This window comes from Bos taurus, chromosome 1, assembly GCF_002263795.3.
Source record: "Bos taurus isolate L1 Dominette 01449 registration number 42190680 breed Hereford chromosome 1, ARS-UCD2.0, whole genome shotgun sequence".
Classification (NCBI taxonomy): domain Eukaryota; kingdom Metazoa; phylum Chordata; class Mammalia; order Artiodactyla; family Bovidae; genus Bos; species Bos taurus.
Window position 1 is genome coordinate 7,143,444 of NC_037328.1, and position 26,766 is coordinate 7,170,209.

Consider the following 26,766-nt stretch of genomic DNA (forward strand, 5'->3'; position numbering starts at 1 on the left):
ATTTTAAAGTACATACTGTTAGTGCCAAATCAGGTGGTTCAATTTTTACAATTGTTCCGGACATTTTTACTTCTTTTAATAGTTCTCTAAGCACTGGTGTTTGTGACAAATTCTGGAATGCAGGATGGAAAAGAAAGGAAAAATTATTTACAGGCAAACCAATTCAGTCAAATACTTTTAAGTGTCTATTCTTCCAAAACAGAAAAACACCATCAACACTGCAACTTTTATTGTGTCTGTTACACACAAAGTAACATCATGCTCTTCCCCCACTCTAACTGCTTCATAAGTACTTCAGTCCTGAGTTTAGTCATCACGTCAGGTCCTTCTCACAACCACCTACTATGATAGCTACCCTAACCCTACCACCACCACCACCACCCCCACATGCAACCAGGAATTTATTTCTGTACTTGGTTCTCTTGTGTTTCTAACACCCAAGTGACAGTTCTATGAGGACACGGGCCATGGTTTGTTTTGAACCCCTTCGCATGCCAGTGCTTAGCACAGGGTTTTACTGTCATGCAAAGTAAACATTCCCTTGAATTTTCTTTGAAAACACAGAAGAAACTACGTCTGAGGGAAGAGCTCAATATCATCAGTAGCAAATATGCAAAAACATCCTAACGTTATGAGGAAAATACTAAGATCTTTTTAAAGGGGAGAAATATTAACATTGGCACCTGCATAACTGCATTGAAGAAACATGTATTTCCCAAATTACTGAGTCCTTTCACAGTTATTTGGGAAGTAGAATTCATGGAAGGATTTTCTCTCGCCATGTTTTCCTTTTTTTCTCTCTCTTGCTCATTTTTACTCTCCTTTTCTAGCTTTTTGTTTTCAAGTTCAATATTACCATTATCTTCTGCTGCTTAAAAAAAAAAGAAGAAAAAGAAATGATTTAGCAAAATGTGCAAGACACCCAAACCAAATGCAAAGATATACTTGGGACCAGAATTTGTGAATTTTACTTAATAACATGATTTGCCACCTGTTTGATTTTAAATGTTTTATTACAAATAAATTACCATCAAAAGAGAAAAACCAATAAACCAAAAATATTCAGAACTGACATAAGCAAACCAAACAGTATTCAGTATAAATCCCCTTTTAACTGAACAAATGTTTGTTACAAATGAGCAATCTTACCCTGTGAAATCAGAGTATCAAGCAATCAAGCAAAGAACATGGACATAAAGTAAATTTTTAAATGAAGTCTGAGAGTGGAAAACTAACCCTGGAGACTTCCCTGGTGGTTCGTTGGTTAAGAGTCTGCACTCCCAATGCAGGGGCTTGGGTTCAATCCCTGGTCAGGAAACGAGATCCCATATGCCAGAACTACAAGTTCCAGCATCGTGCAACCAAGATCAAAGATGCCATATGCCGCAACTAAGACCTGGTGCAGCCAATTACATTAACTAAGAAAAACTAATCTTGAAGTTAGGAACAAACAATTCTGGCTCCACAAAAGATACCTCTGGGAATGTAAAAATCTAAAGGAGATTTTAAAGCAGATGATGAAAATCAACCCTATTAACTTAATAATGAATGAAAAAAACGAGAAGTATCTGGCCTTTTGAAGGAATCATAGGCACTTTACTTTCACATCATCCGAACAATGTAGCAGTTCAGTTCAGTTCAATCAGTCCAGTCCTACTCTTCACCACCCCATGAACTACAGCATGCCAGGCTTCCCTGTCCATCACCAACTTTCACATCATCCAAATGATGTAGAAAGAAAAATCCATTATAAAGCAGGTCTGCCTTAAGCCCTGTGCCAGGGTATAGGAGTGTGGCGTTACTGCTCATCACTAACCCAGACTCTTCATCACATATGACTATATTATTTCTCAGATTCCCTTCTAATTCTAACTCCTTATAATTATCTATGTTCTTACTGTTCTACATTGTTAACCAAAGACAGTTTCATAGTTTGAAATCAATCATTAATAATGGTATTCAGCTATATGCAATGATACAGTATGTGAAACTAAATACCCACAGATAATATATATCAACATTACAGTCTATATTAAGAAAAATGATTTTACCTGATTCTGGAGTTGTATTGCCAGCCTGCTTTCTAACATAATCAACCACCTGACCCAATCGGTTTGAATTACAATAATGGACTTCATCATCACATAGGTAACACCTGTGTCCCAACAGATCCCAGAGAAGAAAAGTGACAAACTGACAACCACCAAAGGAGGCTAATTTTAATAAAGGAGACCCAAAATGTGTGACCCTCAAACTACTCCAGTACAGAAACTGAAAATAAAAACGCTATGTTTTCTTGAAGAAGACTATACATATTAACTCTGCTGTACTGTTAGAGTTAGCCTGAATTACAGCTACATATAAGTACTGTGAAAATACTCCAAACATGTTATAGAAATGATTGTTTATAACATGAAAGTTTGTTCTAATCATATGTTAAATTACAGATCTACATTATCAAAATTAACAAATTTTACAACTGCCAAATGATGTTCAGTGAATGGACTTCCCAGGTGGCGCTAGTGGTAAAGAACCTGCCTGCCAACGCAGGAGACATGAGAGACCTGGGGATGATCTCCTGGAGGAGGGCAAGGCAACCCAGTCCAGTACTCCTGCCTGGAGAATCCCATGGGCAGAAGAGCCTGGTGGGCTACAGTCCACAGGGGCACAAAGAGTCAGACACGACTGAAGCGACAGCACATGTGCACGTTCAGTGAATAGTGCTATGTAAATGGTTTTTAAAGATGCAAAATTTTAATGATGTTAAAAGACAAAAAAATACCAGCCTAACATTTTCATGCAAATTCATTGCCAAAATTTATTATCTCAGTTTATCTGGAACTTGTTCTTAGTGTCCCAACTCTACCATATGCTTTGTAATATCACGAGAGAAAAACAAAGGGTAAAAATTCCTATGTCTTCTACATACTATAATTGTTGTGTTCGTACAATACTAAGCAAAAGCTTCTCACAACATCACTCTCTAGCCTTCTGAAAGTGATGCGTGCGTATGAGCTCAGTAGCTCAGTTGTGTTGCTCTTTGTGGCCCCATGGACTGCAGCCTGCCAGGCTCCTCTGTCCGTGGGATTTTCCAGGCCAGCATGCTGGAATGGGTTGCCAACTCCTTCTCCAGGGGATTTTCCCAACCCAAGGATCAAACCCAAGTCTCCTGTATCTCCTGGCTTGCAGGCAGATTCTTTACCACTGAGCCAATGGGGAAGCCTGAAAGTGATGGTATGTAGACAAATACTAAAAAATTTAAACTTTCTTGCTCTTTAAAACAGTTCCAACACCTCCATTCCCCAACATTTCAAATAATTTCCAGCAAATGGGCACAGGAGTTGAAACTCACCATACACTCCAGTTGTCCAAACTAAGAACCAGGCAATGAGGTTCTGATCTTGGTTTCATGTAGTGCTTCAAAGCATGTTGCTCCTGAGAATTTCTGCCACAGCCCTAGAGAATCATAATCATAAAACTCAAAGCCACAAAAACTCACCAGGAGAGAATTCACAGTCTACAATGAATAAGGAAGTGGATCAAGAAATCCTGCCATTCTTAACAATTTTAAAATTAAAACTTTAGACTCTGGCAGAGTCCAGACTTCGTTAGAACTTAAATACGAAGAGGCACCTGAGGACATTTCAGGAAGAAGGTACTTAGAAAACCACACACTAGAAGTACTCTTTTGCTCCAGCTTGTCCTTTCCAGTCCTAGCTAAACCATGCTAATGCAATCATTCACTAGTTCTAGTTTAGACTCCTTAACATCTTCATAAATATTTTCCTAACTTCAACCTTCCTTCACATACTTATTTTTTCAGTTTAATAGTCCTAAAATAAAGCTCTGTTCATATACTCAAGTCAAAAGTGATGAACTGCTCTCAGCAAACCTACTCAACAAACCTGATACCTTTGGACCCCAATCCACCTTTCCAGGGTTAGCGCCCATATTCTCCTATTTGAGTACCATTTACTCGCTAAAACCACCTCGCTTCCACAATACACTTTTGTTCACATTATTCCATCTGTCTTGAAATTCTTTACCATTACTGCCGTGGATCAAATCCCACTTGGTCTTCAGGATCTTGCTCAGAGGCCACTTCCTCTTAGAAGCCTATGCCCAGCTTCCCAGATGAGAAAACACTGTTCCTCCTATAGACAAACTCCCACAAAATATGGTGTACGTTCCTGAGGGCATGCCTTATTTTCTACCTTACAGTGAAGCTGTATCCTTTCTTCCCTTTCACACCCCTTCTGCAGGAGTGTAAATCCTGAAGGCATGAAAAACTGAATGAATCTATTACCAAAGACTAGCAAAATGAGGGAGGTCAATAAGCATTAACTGAACAAGTTAAGCGGGAGACTTCCACCTACATCTGCATAGGCGTATTCACAGGAGAACATGACCAGATTGTTCACCTGCAGCTGATGAGCCACAGCTAAGAAGCACAGCTTCACTGTGTATCTATGTGAACCAGCCTTCAACTCTCCGACAACACTACCATAAGTGGTCCTGTCTCTACTGCAGCTACTAAAAAATATTACTTTGGGGGTGAAATATCCATCAATGGCTTCTACGCTTTAACTATGATACCAAACCTACTGATTAATTTATCCCATTCAACATTTAGTTCTAAAATAAATGAACTGCAATTTGGTATTGATTTTGAAAATTCTAATACCAACTGAGGCTATCTGAAACAAACGTGAGATATCTAATAACTGAGAATCCTGTGCTAACACTGTAAAGCATAACTATTAGGATGAAAGTTAACAGTTAATACTGATACTGTCTTACCCCAAGGAACTAAAAAACTAGCAAAATAAATAAAATTTATAATAGGAAATGCATTATGGAAAATTTGTAGTAGTAAAATATATTCATGCTCATCATAAGTATCTAACAGGTTAAATGACAACTTTTCAAATACAAATAAATAAAAATGCTAACATAAAATTTTGTAACTGTCTGGCCACAGTGAGATCTTACCTATCAGAATGGTAAAATAAAAAACTGTGACAATACTAAATGCTGGCAAGGATGGAGAGAGTGGATCACTCAAACACTACTGGGAGGAATATAAAATAGGACAGCCATTCTGGAAAAGCCTGGAAGTATCTTAAAAACTAAACATTTAATTATCATATTACCCAGCAATTGCACTCTTAGACATTTTCCCCAGAGAAATGAAATCTTAAATTCACACAAAAATGTGTACACAAATGTTCATAGCAGCTTTACTCATGATCACCAAAAACTGAGATCAGCCCAGATGTCCTTCAATGGGTGAACAAACCGTGGTACACCCTACCATGGAATACCACTTAGCAATAAAAAAGAAGCAACCATTGAGACACAGGACTTGGGAAAACCTTCACAAGTAAAAAAAGTCAGTCCCAACACGTTGTGTATCACATGATCCCACTTATGCAACATTTTTGAAACGACAAAATTTTAGGAATAGGGAACAGACTAGAAGTTGTGAGGGGCTGGGAGGAAGGGTAGCAGTCCAGAGGTGGGCATGAGTGGGCATGATTTTTAAAAGGCAACATAACACTCCATGTGATGTCGGAACTTTTCAATGCCTTGACTGTGGTGGTGGATACAAATCTCCACAGGTGCCGAACCAAACAGCACTTAATACATACACAACACACGTACACCCCCACACAAACTAAGAGCAATAACACTGGGGAGACCTGATTAAGACTGTTGGATTGTATCTGTGTTAATATCCTGGTTGTGATACTACACTGTAGTTTTAGAAAACGTTACCACCGCTCAGTCCAGTTTCCTAACAGGTAAACTTACCACCACCAAGGGTGATTAAGAGGCCCTCCTGACCTTTAGTATCATGATGATACCTGTGAGCGGTTCTGCCACCCAGATACCACCAGACCCAAGGTATTCATTCCCCAGAGGCCAGAAATGTGGCCTGGGGACAGATCACTGCTCTGTCTGTCCATCCCCAAGAATTATCCTCAGTGGAACGAAGCTGCCTTCCTCACCATCAGTTCCATTCCCCAGAAGCAACCAACATCCAATGACTGGTCTAGGCACAAGGACAGAGGCTTGGCCCTGTGCCGCAGTTCAGGACCTCTCTGAAGACCAGACTCCACTGTGGGTTCAGCTGAAGCCCTGAAGCACTGCCTCCACCTAAGCTTGCTTCTCTCCCTGTTTTCCTAGTACAGTACCCGAGAATACTCCCCAATAAACCCCCCACACCCGAGTCTCAGAACCTATTCCCCAGGGAAGACAAACTACGCCAACACACATTCTGGTCACCCATACCGTGCTTTTAGGTACTATCTTCTAAAATAAGTTCAGAGAGTTTAATACAATCCCGAATCGATCAGAATCTAAGCATACCTGATGGCCACATTTAAGACACAGCCAAACTGAAGGATTTTCTTCTGTTTCTTCTTCAGATTTATCTTTTACTTTATTGTCCGTCTTACAATCTTGGCAAATATTCCATTCCACATTCACTAAAGCTTTTTTCAAATTACCTTGTTCCAATCCTTTTCTAATGTGTCTGCACACAGGTTCTATTAAAACAAATAACAAATATGAGGTAGAATATGACTTTCTTCAGTTAATCTCAAAACTTACACCTGATTTGAACTTCAAAAATGAATTTACTCTATAAACTAATTGTTAGATAACCTAAAAACTTAAATTTTTGTCTGATATTTGATCATGAGATGATTATGTAAGAAAGATCTTATACAAGCTTTGAAGTTCTAGGTATAACCACCACCACCCTAAATTCACTTCAATTTATTAATTGTATCTATTATCCTCTTTATTTTATAAGGTTGCAGAGAAGGTCCCTCATTCAGTCAACAATACAACTGCTGCATGTCTGGCACTGTAATAGACAATACAACCGAAAACATGACCAACTCACAGCTCTTTCTTTGAGCAGCTCACATTCTCTCAGAAGCAAATAAATGAAGGCACAAGAATCTCTAGATATGCTCTATACATATGCTTGGGTGATTAGTTGCTCAATCACGTCCAACTCTTTGCGACCCCATGAACTGTAGTCCGCCAGGCTCCTCTGTCCATGGGATTCTCCAGGCAAGAATACTGGAGTAGGTTGCCATTTCCTTCTCCAGGGGATCTTCCCGACCCAGGGATTGAATACCCATCTCCTATGTCTCCTGCATTTGCAGGTGAATTCTTTACCACTGCACCACCTAGGGAGCAGTGCTACAGACATACTACAGCAGCACAAGAGAAGGCTAAAGTCAACGGAAGTTCACAGAAGAGGTAATGACTGTACAATCTTGGGAGATATGTATAGTTATAAAAATTTCTCATACTGATTAAGCAGGTACTATGAGCATGACACTGTGCTAAGTGTTCACACACATTATCTCATTTACTCTACACAACCACCACGAAAAGCAGACTGTACTACCCCCAATGATAGATGAGAAACCTCAAAGTTAGTGCCCAAGGTCACAGAACTACTGAGTGGCTGTACTAGAATTTGGATTTAAGTGTTTTTAATTTCAAGCTCATAGTTTAAACTATGATTTAATGGAGTAAACAATCTGAAAAGGCCTTGTGCTTAGTTGCTCAGTCGTGTCTAACTCTTTGCGACCCTAGTGACGGTAGCCCATTAGGCTCCTCTGTCCATTGGATTCTCCAGGCAAGAATACTGGAGCGCGTTACCATTTCCTCTTCCAGGGGATCTTCCTGACCCAGAAAAGGCCACATCCCATTAACAAAGGGATGGACGTATAAAATGTAGAAGTGCATGCTCTCTTCTCAGAATGGCAGTCACAAGTGAAATAATGAGCAGCAGGACCTGAGACTGAAAACCCCAGTGGGGCCAGATCGGTAACAGGCTATGCAAGCCACTCTAAAGGGCTTCAGTTCTTTCAGGGCTCCTGGAGGTTTAGAAACTCATCAAGTGGTACAATTAGCTTTATGTCCAATGAATATGCACCAAGAGAATACAAATGCAAATGAGATCATGTGAAAAACTACTAAAGCCCAGTAAGTTGTCAAAAACAACACAAACTGAAAAAAGAAAATATTCTTTTTCAACTAGCAAATCAGCAAAGATTTTTACAAATGATACCAACCTGTGTCAATAAAGGTTCAGAGAAATGTGTACTCTGTTACGCTGCTAGGGGGCCTCTACGTTAGTAATACATCTCTGAATGGCAATAGATCCAAAAGAATCTAGAAAATATTTATACCTCTTAATTCAGCAATTCTAATTATAGGATCTGTACCAAGAAGATAACCAGATGTGCACAGTTTGAGCTACAAAAATATTTAGTATCACACCATTCATAACACTGAAAAGTTGAAGATTACCTACATTTATAACAGTGGAGGATTACCCAAATAAATCATGAAATACGCACCCATAGTCTTTTATATCAATGGAATAAATATCACGCCATTAAAAATGTTGTGCAGACTATTAAATTACATGTCTATACAAACATTAAGTTAGAATGCAAATTACAAAATAACATAATCAAAACACATTGATCCCATTTTTACATATTAAAATAGATGTCCATTTAGGGATACAAACATTACTTTAAAAATTTAATTGGTGAAATATACCTAAAGATTCAGAAGAATCATCAATTGGAACAGTTTTTCCCTTTGTCCGTTTCTTTCCCATGTTGGCACTTTAGGGGTTACTTACTGACACAAAACAACAATCTAGAAAACAAGATAAAGTTAGCTTGACCAAAAAAAAAAAGTTTTACAGTTCTCTAGGATACAGTAATGTAACTAAACCGTATCATTTTGTGTATCTATCATACTTTATAAGCTACAAAGACCATTCACATGTATCATTGTTTTCAATAAGAACCCCCGGAAGTAGAGTATTACCTCTGTTTTTCATAGGTTAGGAAACTGATTCTTAGTAATGTTAAGAGGTTTTCAATAAATGTAAAGGTCTGGAAAGAATTAGTATCTTCTTACACAGATCCTGATGTCTTAACACTTTACACTATTAGGAACTTAACTTCTCACACCATAAATGTGGAATGGCGGTAGCACTTTGAAACTCTAATTTCCCTTTCTTCAAAGCTATCTAAGAAAGTTCTTGCAGGCAATGCAATTAGATTTGTAATTTCTCAAAGAAAATTAAAATAATTCTGAAAACAATCTCCTAGAGGGAGTCAGAAAATGTGCAAAATAGTTTCAAAGCCAAATAACATAGTATGATACACTGTTCTGCATCTTCCCACACCAGAACTTCCTATGGATGTTAACTGAAAACTGACTACATCTGTATTCTTGACCATTTACATTATCATATTCTTGACAAAATCAGTTTGAAATATGACAAATCTGAAGTGAAGTGAAGTCACTCAGTCGAGTCCAACTCTTTGCAACCCCATGGACTGTAGCCTGCCAGGCTCCTCCATCCATGGGATTTTTCCAGGCAAGAATGACAAATCTAGCTCATTATCAAATCACCTCTTCAGTCAACAATTAAAAATCAGAAAACATGAAAAATACTGAAAGTACATACAAGTCTACCTAATAATGATGTTGAAAAGTTATAGTTTACATACATTAGAATAACTTAGTGTCAAAATGACTTAAATGACTATAATAATTATTTTACCTGGGATGCTTGTGAAAATTCTGATTGCATAAGTGGAAAGTAGGACGTGGGACATATATTTTTAAAACACTTCCCAATTATTTCTGAAAGGTAGCTGTCATCTTGCTCTGGCTTACAGTCTTAAAAATATTCCTCCTTTAGTTCTTAATGTGAGGGTAATTCAAGGTAATCCCACAAGGTTTGTAAGAAAAATGAGTGCTAAATCATTAACTGTTACCCTTTTCAAAGATAAAACATTAACAAAGTTTCATGTTTACAAAACCAATGTATGTATTAACAGAACAAAACTATATGGTTATATACAAAATGAGGGTGTATTCTGATTTGGAAGGGGGGAGGAACAGCACCCAAGTTCTTGCCTCACTCCAATCCAACTCCCTCTAATCTGTGCTGCATTCTAGTACAGACATTATCTTCCAATGATGCCATTTTCATCAAATCACTCTCCTGATTCAAAGTACTTGACAGTTTTTCAACCCACTCTCCTGTGCCGTGCACTCGTGGTCCCTTATAAATTTTCCTCAACACCCTGGTAACCCTGACTCTCATTATGTCTCAGAAAAGAGCCACTAATCTTTAGTCATACAGTGCTTCGGATTTTCAAAGCCTTTACATAAATATTATCTCATTTGATTTTCACAAAAGCCTTTAAATGGAGCATTGTGCTAAAGAAGTAAACTCAAAACGATGAAAGATCACAGGGTGGCAGAAATGGAACTTAAATCATAGATCTTTTGGTTCCAAAGCAGAATCCTACGGACTCTTCTGTACCCTCCACTCCAAAACACCTTGCCTTCCACCTCTAAGCCTTTACTCTCTAGCTGGGAGTTCGCTCCATCTATCCAAATCTTCCCAATTCCTCCAAGATGTTCATTTCAATGGAGCCTTAGGCAACCAGTTGACTTTAAATAAACCACTCAACTCTGCTTTCCCAGCGTTCAGTGTGTGCTATTCATCTTGTACCCTGATCAGATACCTAAGTGAGATGCTTCTTAAATCTTTTCCCTGGACATATGTCATTTCTCTACCTGGAATCTAAAGTTCTAAGAGCAAGAAAGTGTTTTAGGCCTTACTTCTGAATCACCTACAGCATTTAGAATAGTGTTAACATATAGCAGATCCAGAAATACTTCTTGCATTTAAACAGAAAAAGAGAATAGTACCTGTGGCATTAAGGATGATTATAAGGTGCAAAGGTAGGTATACAAGAATGAAGCACACAAATTCCGGTGAGAAAGAAAAAGGTAAAGAATGAAGAAATCTGCAGCAGTGAAGACAGCACTAGCAAATCTGGTTTTGGACCTGCTAGTCGCTCAGACGCCAAAGGAAAACTTGAAAGACGAACTGTAATTGCTGCAGGCAGAGGACAGTAGAGGGACTGCTTCAATGATGTGGGGAAAAAAAGAGCTCCCAATAAATTTCTGACAACTATAAAGGGCATCTAATGAGTTGTGAAAACAGTACTGCATCATCATCTATAAAACATCCACAAATCTCCTCAATTTTTCAGGCGAGTCTTCAGATGAGCGTTACCTTCTGGGCCAAATTACTCTTTGCAGGGCTCCACGCAAAACATAAATCATAGCTGGTCTTGCCGGCTCTCCTACTAACCCAGTTCCCTTCCCTCTCCGCCCTTCAAGTATTTCCCACCCCTGCCTGGGATCCATTAAACATGCATGAGTTTGGAAAACTTCTGTCAGCGGGGCTAAAACAGGGCTTTCAAGTTTCGCGAAGAGTTGTCCTACCCTGGGAGCACTGAATCGTATAGACGACAGCTCCTGCCTGTCCTAATAACCAACAAGCGGACGCGGTGGCAAACTCAGCGCCAACTCGTAAGAAGAGTCCCCGGCCGCGCGAAGTCCGCCAGACCTCCCCTTCCCTTCCAACTGCTCCGCACCCACGGGGGGAACCTCGGGGTCCACTGGGTCGAGGAGGGCGCCAGCACCGACAACTCATTGGTCAGCTCCTGGAACTGACAGGACGTGAGGCCAATGAGAACGCGGTACTGGGCCGAGGCCAGGTAACGTGCTTAAAGACAGAGGGGCCTTCGAGGAGAGAACGAGGTCGGGGCAGGAAAATTAGGGCTCCCGGGCGCGCAGGAAGTCATGCGAGTGGTGACTGCGAAGGCAGTGGGAGCGGAACTCACCCACGGCGACAGCGCCCATTGCTGCATCCCCTAATGGGCCCTCGGGCCGGGCAGCCTGCTCCGTCTTCCTCCCCGGTGACGAATTGAGAGCGACGGAGCAGAAGCCAGCGTGACCCCTGGAAAGCAACAACTTCCGGTACGCGGCATTATGGGAAGCGGCTGTGCCCCTGGGGCCCGGCGGTACTGACGCTAGTTAATCGGCGCCTGCGCGGGACTCGCGCCGGAAGTGTGAACGCGGTGGCTTGTGACTGACTTGGCTGTCGATTTTTGTTTTTTTTCCCCCGCTTCCGGTAATTAGGTGCATGTGCGCTCAGTCTTGTGGACTCTTTGCGACTCCGTGGACTGCAGTTCACCAAGTTCCTTTCGTCCATGGAATTTTCCAGGCAAGAATACCGAAGTGGTTGCCATTTCCTACTCAAGGGATCTTCCCAATCAAGGGATCAAACCCGTGTCTGTCTCTTGTGTCTCCGGCATTGGCAGGCGGGTTCTTTACCACTGGCCCCACTGTGGTCATTGAGTTATTTAAATAGTTCTAAAGTATGGGTCGGAGAAGGCAATGGCACCCCACTCCAGTACTCTTGTCTGGAAAATCCCATGGACCGAGGAGCCTGGTAGGCTGCAGTCCATGGGGTCGCTAGGAGTCGGACACGACTGAGCGACTTCACTTTCACTTTTCACTTTGATGCATTGGAGAAGGAAATGGCAACCCACTCCAGTGTTCTTGCCTGGAGAATCCCAGGGACGGGGGCGCCTGATGGGCTGCCGTCTGTGGGGTCGCACAGAGTCGGACACGACTGAAGCGACTTAGCAGCAGTAGCAGCAAAGTATGGGTACCTGGGCGTGGTCAGACATTTGTAGTCTCCTGGATGATTACCTTACTTAAACACGTCACATTTGAAGGGGGACGTTTAAATCTTACTCATTTTCTCGAATTCTGACCAGCCGACTTCTAAAGTTAAGTATATAGTCTTGAACTAACCTTGCTGACAAGGTAAAATTTACAAATATTTACTGTTTATGCGTTAGAAATAGGTTAAGTGCCAAGCCCTCTGTAAAGTGAAATAAACATAGGCTTTCGTCGCCTTGGAGTTTAGTCCTATGCAGAAGACACAATAATCGCTAGGGGAAAAGATGCAGGTCCCAATAGAAAAGCAGGCAAAGGATATAAACAAGTAATTCACAATAAAAACATGATACAAATAAATAGTCATCGTTATTAGTAATCTGATAAAAGTAGGTTAAGAAAGTGGCACCCTAACCTATCGAATTGGCCAGAGTAATGATGGTTAAATTTGGGGGGTAAATGGCTCTCCTGCTCTATACTGCTTACATAATTTTTTAAGTTTTCATCATTTAGCACAAAGGCCTTGTTTTTTTTCCCTCTTTTCTAAAATGGCCTTAGGGCCATTGTACCACACCTAGAATGCCATTCACTTTTGATCTTTTAATTCTGTTCACACTTTAAAAGTCACTTTAACATAAAGAAATTGGCTGAAAAACATAGGTAACATGGCTACCTTATCACTCACATCACCTTATTTTACTTCTCTACCCAGCATTTATCACCATCTGGTATTTTTATTTCATAGTTACCTATGTATTTACCCCCTACCCCACCTCCCTGACCTTATGTGTGTGTGTTACTCAGTCTTGACTGACTCTTTGCGACCCCATGGACTGTAGCCCGCCAGCCTCCTCTGTCTGTGGAATTTCCAGGCAAGAATACTGGAGTAGGGTGCCATATCCTTCTCCTCTGCCCCCATAAATACCCAGAAACAAGCAGACCTAAGCTCTTTGAAATGGGGGCACCTTTGTCTTGTTCTATATCTCGTGGCTATATCTTTAGAACCTAGAAGTGTTTGGAACATAATGCTTAATACTTACTGAAGAAATTCAGTCATGAGAAATGCTGGTATTTGACTATTCACAGCAGCCTTACTCATAATAGCCAAAAAACTGCAAACGGCCCATGTCTCCATCAAAAGAGGAATGGAAGAACTGAGGTATAGCCACTGAGTGGATACAACTAAGGAATAAAAAGAAATTACTGATTCACACAAGAACATGGATACATACAACGAAGCCTTACACAAAAGTACCTACTGGATAATTCCATCTCTATTAAGTTCTGCGGCTGCTGCTAAGTCACTTTAGTCGTGTCCAACTCCAAGCGACCCCGTTGGACTGCAGCGCACGAGGCTTTTTCCAGGCAAGAGTACTGAAGTGGGGTGCCATTGTCTTCTCCGTATTAAGTTCTAGAACAGGCAAAACTAATTATGGTGTGGGGGGGTGGGGGAGACTAACAGTTGCCTGTTGGGTTCCTTGCGGACTGACTGGGAAGGAACCTGAAAGAATTTTCTGGGGTGCTGTAATGTTCTACATCTTAATAGGATTTGAGTTACCAAGGTGTGTGAATTTTTCAAAACTCAGCAAATATACATTTAAGATATACATTTCCTTTTTACTTAAAAAAACCTACATAGTTGAAATCCTAATGTTATGCATGCTTAAGTACTTAGAAGTAGACTAATGTCTGCAGTTTACTTTGAAATGCATTAAAAGAGATGGGATGGATGAATTAGATCTATGACAAAGCTAGTTAGGCATTGTTGAGGTCAGTTTCTTAACCTTAGCACTACCAGCATTTTAGACCAGCAAATTTTTTGTAGGGGGTATACCCTGGTGCACCCTGGTAAGTTGAGCAGTATCCCTGGATTCTACCCATTAGGTGGCCAAAGCACACACGCTTCCAGTTGTTACAACTCAAAACGTCTTCAGACATTCCAAAAATCCTTTGGGGAGCAAAATCAACTTCCTCCTTCTCCTTTCTTTGTGAATTGCTTCACTGTGAAATTCTCTCAACTTTGCTGTAATGCTTGAAATGTTCCATAAAAGTTGGAGAAAGATTATTTATTGACACTGAAAAATGCTCACAAAACACCATGTAGAAGATGCAGCTATGAAGACCTTTAAACACATTTTTGTAACAAGAAAAAAAAAAAATTTAGCAATGATAGTACCTAATATCAATACCAGCTTGTGCTGTACTGGGCTTAGTCGCTGTCGTGTCCGACTCTGCGACCTTATGGACTGTAGCCCGCCAACCATCTCTGTCTGTGTGGTCTCTCCAGGCAAGAATACTGGAGCTAGTTGCCAAGCCCTCCTCCAGGGGATCTCCCCATCCCAGGGATCAAACTCAGGTCTCCAGTATTGCAGGCAAATTCTTTGCCGTTTGAGCCACCAGGGAAGACCCAATATCAGGCGATAAATCTTATTTATGAGATTTCTACAATGAATGTGTAACATAGAGGAAAAGGTACATTGCGTATATTTAGTTGGTTAAGAAAAACATCTTTTAATTACTCTCGTGTTGGGGAGTCAGCTTAAAACTGTCCTTGATTCGCGGAGATAAATTTCTGTGTTGGCACAGGGTCCTTTCTAGAGTCGCCACGGCCACCATCCACGCTCACCTGTCCCTACTGCCTAGCTACTCAGCGTCGTTCAGGGGCCAGCAGGACCGCTACTACCTGGGAAGATCTTAGGAATGCAAAACGTGGGACTCCAAGGCTACCTTGCGAATCCCATCTGCGTTATACCAAGATCCCCGAAGGACTCCGCCGCAAGTTCGAATTTGAGGAGCGTTACTTCAATGGACCATATCCTGACCCAGGAAACTTGCCGGCCATGCTTCTCACTGACAGTGGCAGCAGCTGGGAAACGCGAATAAAGAACAAAAACTATCCGGCTGACAGAAACGAAGCCAGGCCCAGGGATCCCGGTTTTCTCAGCTCCGACTTCCGGGACGCGCGGGCTTGAGAACGCGCATGCGGCCGTCCAGGAGGGAGGTGTCTCACTCTCCTCAGGCGGCCGGACCAAGGCTGTTTGTCGGATTCCGGTTCGCTAGCCCTGGGATCCTTGAGGGTGTCTCCGAATAAGAATCGAGACGTTTGTGCAGCCAGGAAACTCGGGGTTACAGCACTGGTTACAGGTCCATGGCTCGAGGTGAGTCTTCCTGTCCACCGGTGGCACCTGCGGACCGGGAGTTCCTAGGCTGCGGCGGCCCAGTCCGTCGCTGTAACTCGGCGACTTGGTGGCCCCGACTTCCCATCAACTTCTCACCGCTCATTGGTTAGAACTAGCTCCGCGTTTCCTGGCCCCGCCCACCCTCGTCTCCTCTCCACCGAGCCCCACCGCCCCCAACCCCGAGTAACCCCCATTCCCATCCCGCCCCCCTCCCCGCTCCTCCCCCCCCCCCACGCCAAACACAAACACACCACACACATCCTGAACATGGTCTGTCGTTAGGGTGGGGGCCAGGGGAAACTTTCTAAGTAAGTTAATAGTCAAAATAAAAAGAAAAAAACTGCAAGGGAAAAAGGAAGCTCGTGTCATTCTACGTTCTTACAGTGATATTCACTAAAACCTTGAGTCAGAAAATCCTGTTCAAGGTGTTTCTGGTACTGAAACCTCGTCTACGAAAATAACTGGACAAATCACTTATTTGTGACATCACTCCGGTAGCTGTCCACCCATGCGTCGCTGAGACCCAGACCTCTAAACTCAATGAGGCCTGTTCCCGAATTAACTCACTCCCTCACTGACTAAACAAACGTGCTTTTAGAGAAATGCTCAGTAGTCCCTAAATTACATCTTCAGCCAGATCTCTTATAAACACCGTAGTTGTTCATCTAGCTGCCTGCTGGACGTCTGTACTTACTAGGTGACTTGATAGACATTTCATTACCTAGTCTGTCTAAGACCAAGCCTCAGATTTACACCATCTTCCCCATCCAAGTAAATGGTAGGTCCATTCTTCCAGTTTTCTCTAAGCCTCGGAGTTATTCTTACATATCACATATAATTCATCAATGATCCTGTTGGGTCTACTCTTAATACATGTCTACAACACGAACAGTTGCTCACCACTTCCACGATACCCTAATCCAAGCCACCATCATCTCTCCTATCATTGTAGTGCCTACCTGCTAACTCTGCTTCCATCCTTCTTCCCAGCAGTGAGTGTGGGCCTTTAATAAGTCAGACCCCTTCAATGTCCTTCCATATCAGTCAGGATAAAACCCCAAATCCTGGGACTTCCTTGGTGATCAAATGCTGCAAGATCCCCAGTGCTGCAATTAAGACCTGGCACAGCCGAATAAATAATAGATATATATTTTAAAAAAATCCTAAACCCTAGCCATTCCCTGAGTTCCAACATGACTGCCCCTGATTTCCTCTCTAACGTTTTGTCCTAAAACCCTGCCCCTGGCTCACTGCTCCAGCCACCTCATGTAGCATCATCCTGCTTCCTGGACTATGGACATGCTGTTCCTTTTGCCTGGAAGACTTTTTGCTCATTTCAACACATGGCTTTCTCCTTCAGTGCCTTCAGGTCTCGTTCCCCCACAGTCACCTTAGCAAAAAGGCTGTCCCTGGCCAGCCTGTGTGTAATTGAACCACTCCCAGCAACTTGCACCTTCTCTTATTTATCTTCTTCATAACAGTTATTCACTGGACATATATGTGGGGTGCGGGGGAGCGATGTATGTGGTGCTTCCCCAGTGCCTCAGTGCTAAAGGATCAACCTGCAGTGCAGGAGCTGCAGGAGACATGTTTTCCATCCCTGGGTCAGGAAGATCCCCAGGAAGAGAGCATGGCAATGTGTGTGTGTGTGTTCTGTTATCATAGTCTGCTCCCACTAGGTTAAATCTCTGACAGCAGAGATTTTTTTGTTGTTGTTACTTTATTTATTTATTTATTTATTTTCTGGCCCGCGGGCCGCGCGCAGCCCTCCTCGGGCAGCCGGGGGCGGGGATGGGGGGCCGGCCGGCCGGAGCCCAAGGCCACCCTAGCCCCCCGTGGGTTCTGGGCCAGGCGGCGGGCTTCTGTTGTTGTTACTTTAGTCCATCATCGCAGTCTTAGTGCTTGACATACAATAGGTGCTCAAGAAATATTTGTTGATTGAATATAAAAATAGCAAGCTCTTTATGGCACTTCCTCTGTTGCCAGGCATCATTTTAAGTACTTCCCACACATCCTCACTTAATAACTTACAGCAGCCCTGTCATTCCCATTCTGGAGATGGGAAGAGTAAGGCACAGAAAATTAAGCCACCTGCCTCAGGTCACACAGTTGGTAAGTGGCAGAGCCAGGAGTTGCATCTTGGCAGTCTGGCAACAGAGTATACTTAACCACTGTGATAAATCAAAAGTAAATTTACCTCCTCTAATAACCATCTAACGAGTTGTTTCCTAGTTCCCCAACTCCAACAGGACTAGAAAAGATAAGGAATTCTAATAATCCAGGGATTTTAAATATTTCTGAAGATATATATATATATTCTGAAGATATATGTGTGTGTGTATTCCCTGGAGAAGGGAATGGCAACCCACTCCACTATTCTTGCATGGAAAATTCCATGGACAAAGGAGCCTGGTGGGCCACAGTCCATGGGGTCACAAAGAGTCAGACATGACTGAGCGACTAAGTGCACACAGACACACACACACACACACACCTACATATATATCTTTTGGCCTTACCACATGGTACGAGCAGAGAAAGCAATGGCACCCCACTCCAGTACTCTTGCCTGGAAAATCCCATGGACAGAGGAGCCTGGTGGGCTGCAGTCCATGGGGTCACGAAGAGTCAGACACGACTGAACGACTTCACTTTCACTTTTCACTTTCATGCATTTGAGAAGGAAATGGCAACCCACTACAGTGTTCTTGCCTGGAGAATCCCAGGGACAGCAGAGCTGGGTGGGCTGCCATCCATGGGGTTGCACAGAGTTGGACACAACTGAAGCGACTTAGCAGCAGCAGCAGCATGGTACAAGGGGATCTTAGTTCCCTGACCAGGGATCAAACGTACACCCCCTGCAGTGGAAACACAGAGTCTTAACCACTAGACCACCAGGGGAGGTCCCAAGGTATGGCCAGATTTAAAGGAACTCTGACTTTCTCTAGGCTGAAAGCTCTACTGAAGCTAAAGAAGTGAAGGGCTGCTTGCAGGAGTTTGGTCATAGGTCATTGTCAGAATCCCACCAAAGCAGGGAAAGAATAATGAAGAAATACCCTGGCCTCTTTCTCCTCTCATCCTCCCACTTCCACCCAGAGCATTGGCCAACCACAAGAAATGCAGAAGACTTGGATGCTATAGGCTGTGGAGATTAGCTGTCCAGAGTCCAGGGAAGGGTAAAGAAGGACCAAGGATGGGTTTAGAGGACAAACAGTAAGTAGCATAAGGGAAAATATTCCAAATGATGACTCCCTGAATTATACCTGGGCAGTTGGACTTGGGAAGAAGGGACAGGTTCAGGTTCTTGCTGTTTTTCTTGTGCTTTCTTGCCCTGCACACCTTTCTTCCCTTACCACATTATGCCTCCTCCTCCCTTGTCTAAGTCTTGCTGCTGCTACTGCTAAGTCACTTCAGTCATGTCCAACTCTGTGCGACCCCATGGACGGCAGCCCACTAGGCTCCCCCGTCCCTGGGATTCTCCAGGCAAGAACACTGGAGTGGGTTGCCATTTCTTTCTCCAATGCATGAAAGTGAAAAGTGAAAGTGAAGTCGATCAGTCGTGTCCGACTCTTAGCAACCTCATGGACTGCAGCCTACCAGGCTCCTCTACCCATGGGATTTTCCAGGCAAGAGTACTGGAGTGGGGTGCCATTGCCTTCTCCGTGTCTAAGTCTTACCCTTCCTTTAAGACTCAACTCAAATTGTGCCACTTTCCTCAAATCTTTTTTTGATGACCCATTTTATTGATCATGTCCTCATTTTAATCCTTGTGATAATACTGGTCACTGAACACTTGGCCTTTTTACCTTCACTGTTCTATATTTTATTAGATATAAGTCCTGATCTTCAAACTAAATAGTTCCAGGAAGGAAGGAAGGATGAAGCTCTACAGATAATAGCTGCCCAATCAACCTTTACCAAAGATGAAAAGGAAGTCCATGAAGATACCATCAACTGAAATAATGGTGTTTGATTCCCCAGAGTAAATTCTTGTTGAGAAGGTAAGCCGTGTTTCCTCTGCATCAGTGGGTTTCAGGTTGCCATTCAGAAGCATAACTCTTATTCCTTTCTAGTGAATTTAGAGGTACTACATGCTAATCATGAACTTCAAGCAATATAGAAGCATACAAATTAAAAGGTGAAAATCCTTCTCTTCTTCTGTCAACCCACATTAGCCAACTGTTAATTGTTTTGTGAATTCTCTTTGTGATTTTTTTTTCATGTATGTGTGATGGTATAAGAAGGAACAGTAATATTATTTATTGATTAAGATTATTTATATTGTTCTACAATCTATTTTCATTTATTTTTTTATTTTTACAATATACTATTTTAAGTAACCATACATCATGAACATCAATGTCAATATCCATTTTTTTAAGTTATTTCATAATATTCTACTGTTTGGATGTACAGGGTGTACAGGCATATCTCATTTTATTGCACTTTACAGATAGTGTGTTTTTTTGTTCTTTACAAATTGAAGGTTTGTTGCAACTCTTGAGCACGTCTCCTGGTGGTATTTTTCCCACAGCATCTGCTCCCTTTATGTCTCGCTCTCACATTTTGGTAATTCTCACAATATTTAAAACTTTTCATTATTACTATATTGGTTATAGTGATCTGTGACCAGTGATCTTTGATGTCATTATTACAAAAAGATTATCATTAAGGTACGTACATTGTTTTTTTTTTAGACATAATTCTATTGCATACGTAACAGAATACAGTGTAGTATAAACATGACTTTTATATGCACTGAGAAATCAAAATATTTGTGTCATTTACTTTATTGTGATACTCACTTTATTATGGTGTTCTAGAATTAAACCTGCAGTATCTCCAAGGTATGCCTATGTATTTACTTAACTACTGTACTGTTGCTGAATAATTAAGCCATTTCTGAAATTTTTTCTTATTATTAACAGTGACCATCCTTAGAAACACATTTTTATGTGTTGGTTTTTCTTTAGGTCAGCTTCATAAGATTGGCATTTTTAGATCAGCATTCCTTATAACAACATTTCCTCCTTTTTCTTTTTTTTTTTAATGCCAACTTGATAAATTAAAAATATTGTGTTAGAGGGACTTCCACTTTTAAGGATATTTTTCCTAGTCTTCCCCCAAAGAATCGTTTTATATATATATATATATATATATATATAAAACACAAAAATATTTTGAAAGGTGGAGAGAGGGTGGCAGATCATCGAAGGACCTCAGGACCCAAGAAAGGACATGATGATCACTCCTTTGGATATTTTTTTTTTGCCTCAAATATCCCAGACTTGACACGGAAGAAGCAGCAACCCACTATAGTCTGCTGGTGTCATATTTTACCAGTGTCAGTAAAATACAGAAATCTTGTCACTTTTAATTCAATGATATAATAATCTTAAATTTTTCTTCTACATACATTTAGAACAACAGTCTTATAATCTGTGATTCAGCCATCAGATATGTAGTGCCAATATTAATAAACCCTGAAAGAGGGTCTAAAGTCTAGACTCTAGAGTTTCAACAAATTCATGTTTTCTATGGCATACACAGAGCAGCTTTCCAAAGTAGCTGGTGTTAACAGTTCTGAGCCCTTCTGAAGTTCTGCAGTTCCCTTCCCCACCCAACTAAGCAGTTAATAAAGGGAAGAAAGCTGAAATCTAAGTTAGCTGTGATTCATTCACCCCTTTTCCATCTTCCTGTATTTTGTTGACAGCTTTTATCTGTCATTTCCTGTCCCTTTATATTTAAGAATCTATTCCTTTACTCTAATTTTAATGGAGGGAAAAGAGAGAAAGAGAAACAAATACATGTGCTTAGCCTCCATGTTTTATTAGATGGCCCTGCACTTTCTTGTGGAGAAGAAAATGGCAAGCCACTCCAGTGTTCTTGCCTGGAGAATCCCAGGGACGGGGGAGCCTGGTGGGCTGCCGTCTATGGGGTCACATAGAGTCGGACACGACTGAAGTGACTTAAGCGCAGCAGCAGCACTTTCTTGCAAATGAAAATCAAGTTATTAAATTCTAAAAAATGTTTTAAAATCCTATTTTGGTTAGCATCTTGTAATCTTTATAACCTTGGAGGGGGGAAGAATCTTTTCCAACAAAGATTCAAAGTCCAGAAGCTGTAAAAGGAAAGGCTGGTGAGTCTGCCTCCTTAAAAATAAAAACTAATGAATGGCTCACACAGATATAGAATACCATATAAAGACTTTATGCCAAGAATTTTTTTTAAAGCAGGGGACTGTGTGAAAATTTTAAACTTCCATGTAGCAACTTTCTGGAAGGCAACTTGACAATATTCTAAATATTGTCTAAAACTTTTAAATGCCTAAAACTTTTAAAATGCTGTACCAATCAGCCACCTCTGCAAACTTGTGTATATATTATTCACAGCTCACCAAACTGTGTGTGTTTGTGTGGGTGTGTGTATACATAAAATTCCATTACAGAAGTGTTCGTAATAGCAAAACTGTGGGAAAAAACCCAGTGGCCATCAGTAGATAAGGAATGCAATAAATTATGACATATCTATCTGATTCACTATGATAGTCAACCACCAGAAAGAATGAGATAGATCAATCTATGTGCTGACAGTGAATAGATCTCCAAAATATATTTGGTGGGGAGAGAGTTAGGAAGTAAGGACAAAAGATTAGTAAATATCACCCCTTGTAGATACATTTTAATTATATATTTCATTGTCTACCTTTATTTACACATTATACCACCATGTGTCTTCCATATATGTATATGTGTAATGCCTAAAATGTTCTGAAACGCCAAAATCTCTGCCTTGGATAGGGGACTTAGCTAGGGGAAGCAGTCACCAGCAGCAAACTGTGTCTTCACTTTTTAACCTTTCTCCATCATTTGAATTTTATAATCTTGTAATTTTTTTGCTGTTGTTGACATGTGTTACTTGAGCTGTGGGATAATTAGCCTTTATTTTCTGTTTTTCACATTCTTCTATTTTTAAAAAACTAATGAATATTAAGAGAAAAAAATGACCACACATCTAACTTTCTTCCTTATTCTTTTAATTCTGAGTTTCCAAGGTAACCAATCAGAGCCTCTCTCCTGGTTATATCATGGATATGACTTTTGACTACACAATTAGTTTCAGTTCAGTTCAGTTCAGTTCAGTCACTCAGTCGTGTCTGACTCTTTGTGACCCCATGAATCGCAGCACGCCAGGCCTCCCTGTCCATCACCAACTCCCGGAGTTCACTCAGATTCACGTCCATCAAGTCAATGATGCCATCCAGCCATCTCATCCTCTGTCGTCCCCTTCTCCTCTTGCCCCCAATCCCTCCCAGCATCAGAGTCTTTTCCAATGAGTCAACTCCTCGCATGAGGTGGCCAAAGTACTGGAGTTTCAGCTTTAGCATCATTCCTTCCAAAGAAATCCCAGGGCTGATCTCCTTCAGAATGGACTGGTTGGATCTCCTTGCAGTCCAAGGGACTCGCAAGAGTCCTCTCCAACACCACAGTTCAAAAGCATCAATTCTTCAGCGCTCAGCCTTCTTCACAGTCCAACTCTCACATCCATACATGACCACTGGAAAAACCATAGCCTTGACTAGACAGACTAGACCAAAGTAATGTCTCTGCTTTTCAATATGCTATCTAGGTTGGTCATAACTTTCCTTCCAAGGAGTAAGCGTCTTTTAATTTCATGGCTGCAGTCACCATCTGCAGTGATTTTGGAGCCCCAAAAAAATAAAGTCTGACACTGGTTTCCACTGTTTCCCCATCTATTTGCCATGAAGTGATGGGACCGGATACCATGATCTTCGTTTTCTGAATGTTGAGCTTTAAGCCAGCTTTTTCACTCTCCACTTTCACTTTCATCAAGAGGCTTTTTAGTTCCTCTTCGCTTTCTGCCATAAGGGTGGTATCATCTGCATATCTGAGGTTATTGATATTTCTCCCGGCAATCTTGATTCCAGCTTGTGCTTCTTCCAGCCCAGCGTTTCTCATGATGTACTCTGCATAGAAGTTAAATAAGCAGGGTGACAATATACGGCCTTGACGTACTCCTTTTCCTATTTGGAACCAGTCTGTTGTTCCATGTTTACTTCCATGTAATTGCTCGTTGTGGTATCTCAAGATGCCACATCAACTATCTACATACAGAGAAATTTGGTGCCTGGGTTTCTTTGGAGTTTTATCACTGTCATTGGGTTGTCCTATAGTTTGGATCCTTGGAGGTGGTTCAGTCACTCAGTCACATCCAACTTTTTGCCACCTCATGGACTGTAGCCCACCAGGCTCCTCTATCCATGGGATTTCCCAGGCAAGAATACTGGAGTAGATTGCTATTCCTTTCTCCAGGGGATCTTCCTGACCCAAGGATCAAATCTGGGTCTCCCACATTGCAGGCAGATTCTTCACCCGCTGAGCTACCAGGGAAACCCCTTTTTGATCCTTAGTATATTACATCTGAAAGTAACACAGAAGGTATTCTGATTAAATGTCATATTTTATTAAGAAATCAGATTTTCAGTAAGTACCCATATTCAGTATGTACCGATGTTGAGTTCTTCCAAGACTGTATTTATAAATGTCTCTTTTATCCTTACCTTCTTAGAAACTTACAGGTACCCCGAAATGACTGAGATTGAACAGGCAGAGGCCCAACTCTCTGAGTTAGACCTGCTGGCCAGTATGTTCCCTGGTGAGAACGAGCTCATCGTGAATGACCAGCTGGCTTTAGCAGAACTGAAAGAATGCATTGAAAAGAGGACCATGGAAGGACGATCTTCAAAAGTTTACTTTACAATCAGTATGAACCTGGACGTATCTGAGGAAGCAATGGTAATTCAGTGTTACTTTTGGAAGCACTGAAATATGTCTCAACTTAAAACAACACTTAGGGCAATTTTTCTCTCTGTTTTTTTAATCAGGTGATGTTTTCTCTGGCCTGTATTCTTCCTTTTAAATACCCTGCAGTTCTGCCTGAAATTACTGTCAGGTACGTTACAGACCCTGGCCAACTTTAGAGGAAAAACTAATCTGAGAACAAAAGCACTTCTCAAGTTTGTTCTGAGAAAATTGATTTAATGTTTAATCCCATATCTTTTCCATCAGGTCAGAATTATTAAGTAGATCCGAGCAGGCTCGGCTGAATACGGATCTGACCGCATACCTACAAAAGAACTGTCTCGGAGATGTCTGTATCCTGAATGCCACAGAGTGGGTTCGAGAACATGCCTCTGGCTACATCAGCAAAGACGTCACCCCATCCCCTGCTCCAGGAAGTATAGTCCAGCCAGGCGACCACGTTCTCACAAGGCTCTGGATCTACAGCCATCACATCTACAACAAATACAAAAGAAAGAGTATTCTCGAGTGGGCAAAGGAGCTTTCCCTGTCTGGGTTTAGCATGCCTGGGAAACCTGGTGTTGTTTGTGTGGAAGGCCCACAGAGTGCCTGTGAAGAATTCTGGTCAAGGTTGGCTATCACAGCCTTTTTTGTTGTTGTTGCGCTGGGTCTTCGTTGCTATGTGCGGGCTTTCTCTCCTCTTACAGCGAGTGGGCACTCCTCTCGAGTTGCAGTCTGCTGTCTTGTAGCAGAGCCCAGGCTTTAGACACACGGGCTCAGGAGTTGTGACTTGCTGGCTCTAGGGCGCCAGGCAGGGGCTTCAGGAGTTGTGGTTTGCAGGCCCTAAAGCATGCAGGCTTCTGGAGTTGTGCCTCATGGGCTTAGTGGCTTCACAGTACGTGGAATCTCACTGGACCAGCAATCAAACCCATGTCTCCTGCACTGGCAGGTGGATTCTTCTCCACTGTATCACCAGAGAAGTCCAAGGTTTTCACAACTTCTGTATGCCTTGTCAGTTATTACAGTATGCAACATGATACTCAGTTCAGTTTAGTTCAGTCGCTCAGTCATGTCTGACTCTTTGTGACCCATGGACTGCAGCATGCCAGGCTTCTCTGTCCATCACCAACTCCTGGAGTCTACTCAAACTCACGTTTATAGAGTTGGTGATGCCATCCAGCCCTCTCATCCTCTGTCGTCCCCTTCTCCTCCTCCCTTCAATCTTTCCCAGCATCAGGGTCTTTTTTCAATGAGTCAGTTCTTTGCATCTGTTGGCCAAAGTATTGGAGCTTCAGCTTCAGCATCCATCCTTCCAATGAACACCCAGGACTGATCTCCTTTAGAATGGACTGGTTGGATCTCCTTGCAGTCCAAGGAACTCTCAAGAGTCTTCTCCAACACTGCAGTTCAAAAGCATCAATTTTTCAGCACTCAGCTTTCTTTATAGTCCAACTCTCACATCCATACATGACTACTAGAAAAACCATAGCTTTGACTAGATAGACCTTTGTTGGCAAAGTAACATCTCTGCTTTTTAATATGCTATCTAGGTTGGTCATAGCTTTCCTTCCAAAGAGTAAGTGTCTCTTAATTTCATGGCTGCAGTCACCATCTGCAGTGATTTTGGAGCCCAGGAAAAAAATCTGTCACTGTGTCATGTATCACATGATACTAGAGATGTGGAAATCTGTGTGTCCCTGAAGTCATAACAGGATTTAGTCTAAAACAGCACTCACATTTGGTCAGCGTACTCCCCTCACCTGACACATGGCACAGAGAAGATGTTCTGTAGGTAGACATTAAATCCCGCCCCTGCCCACAACACTGTCTACTGTCCCCTCCATTTCTATGGATCTGATTCTTCTCTCATCTTAGCGATGCTGTAACTTGTGTGTACCCTGTGGAACAAGATTTCTAATCTTATTTCTCTGAAAGTGAGAAATGAAAAGTATCGGTCGCTCAGTCATGTCCGACTCTTAGCAACCCCATGGGCTGTAGCCTGCCAGGCTTCTGCGTCCATGGAATTCTCCAGGCAAGAATACTGGAGTGGGTTGCCATTCCCTTCTCCAGGGGATCTTCCTGACCCAGGAACTGAATCCGGGTCTCCTGCATTGCAGCAAAATCTTTACTGTCTGAGCCACCAGGGAACCTTATTT

The 26,766-nt window shown here is 41.9% G+C and overlaps 2 protein-coding genes across 13 annotated transcripts in view; one reads left to right on the forward strand and one right to left on the reverse strand.

The window, feature by feature from the left end:
- USP16 (ubiquitin specific peptidase 16) overlaps positions 1-11,883 on the reverse strand; it is a 25,917-nt gene extending 14,034 nt beyond the window's left edge. Inside the window, exons 1-8 of one of the 10 annotated variants that reach the window (XM_024989414.2) lie at positions 11,766-11,883; positions 10,783-10,972; positions 8,599-8,700; positions 6,373-6,551; positions 3,353-3,456; positions 2,052-2,155; positions 684-868; positions 17-112 (exon numbers count right to left, since the gene is read on the reverse strand). In XM_024989414.2, the coding sequence (XP_024845182.1) occupies positions 17-112; positions 684-868; positions 2,052-2,155; positions 3,353-3,456; positions 6,373-6,551; positions 8,599-8,659 (729 nt within the window). In that variant the 5' untranslated portion in view covers positions 8,660-8,700; positions 10,783-10,972; positions 11,766-11,883. Of the gene's footprint in view, positions 1-16; positions 113-683; positions 872-2,051; positions 2,156-3,352; positions 3,457-6,372; positions 6,552-6,913; positions 7,118-8,102; positions 8,203-8,598; positions 8,701-10,782; positions 10,973-11,364 lie in introns of those variants that run through there. The other 9 variants (XM_010800912.4, XM_024989418.2, XM_059884584.1 and 6 more) reach the window with 9 other exon arrangements.
- Positions 11,811-26,766, forward strand: part of RWDD2B (RWD domain containing 2B) — a 16,604-nt gene continuing 1,648 nt past the window's right edge. The window contains exons 1-6 of one of the 3 annotated variants that reach the window (XM_024993786.2): positions 15,601-15,767; positions 19,619-19,789; positions 20,408-20,461; positions 24,378-24,604; positions 24,694-24,761; positions 24,878-25,240. In XM_024993786.2, coding sequence (XP_024849554.1) covers positions 24,398-24,604; positions 24,694-24,761; positions 24,878-25,240 — 638 coding nt within the window. In that variant the 5' untranslated portion in view covers positions 15,601-15,767; positions 19,619-19,789; positions 20,408-20,461; positions 24,378-24,397. Of the gene's footprint in view, positions 11,902-15,600; positions 15,768-19,618; positions 19,790-20,407; positions 20,462-24,377; positions 24,605-24,693; positions 24,762-24,877; positions 25,241-26,766 lie in introns of those variants that run through there. The other 2 variants (XM_059887449.1, XM_002684614.7) reach the window with 2 other exon arrangements.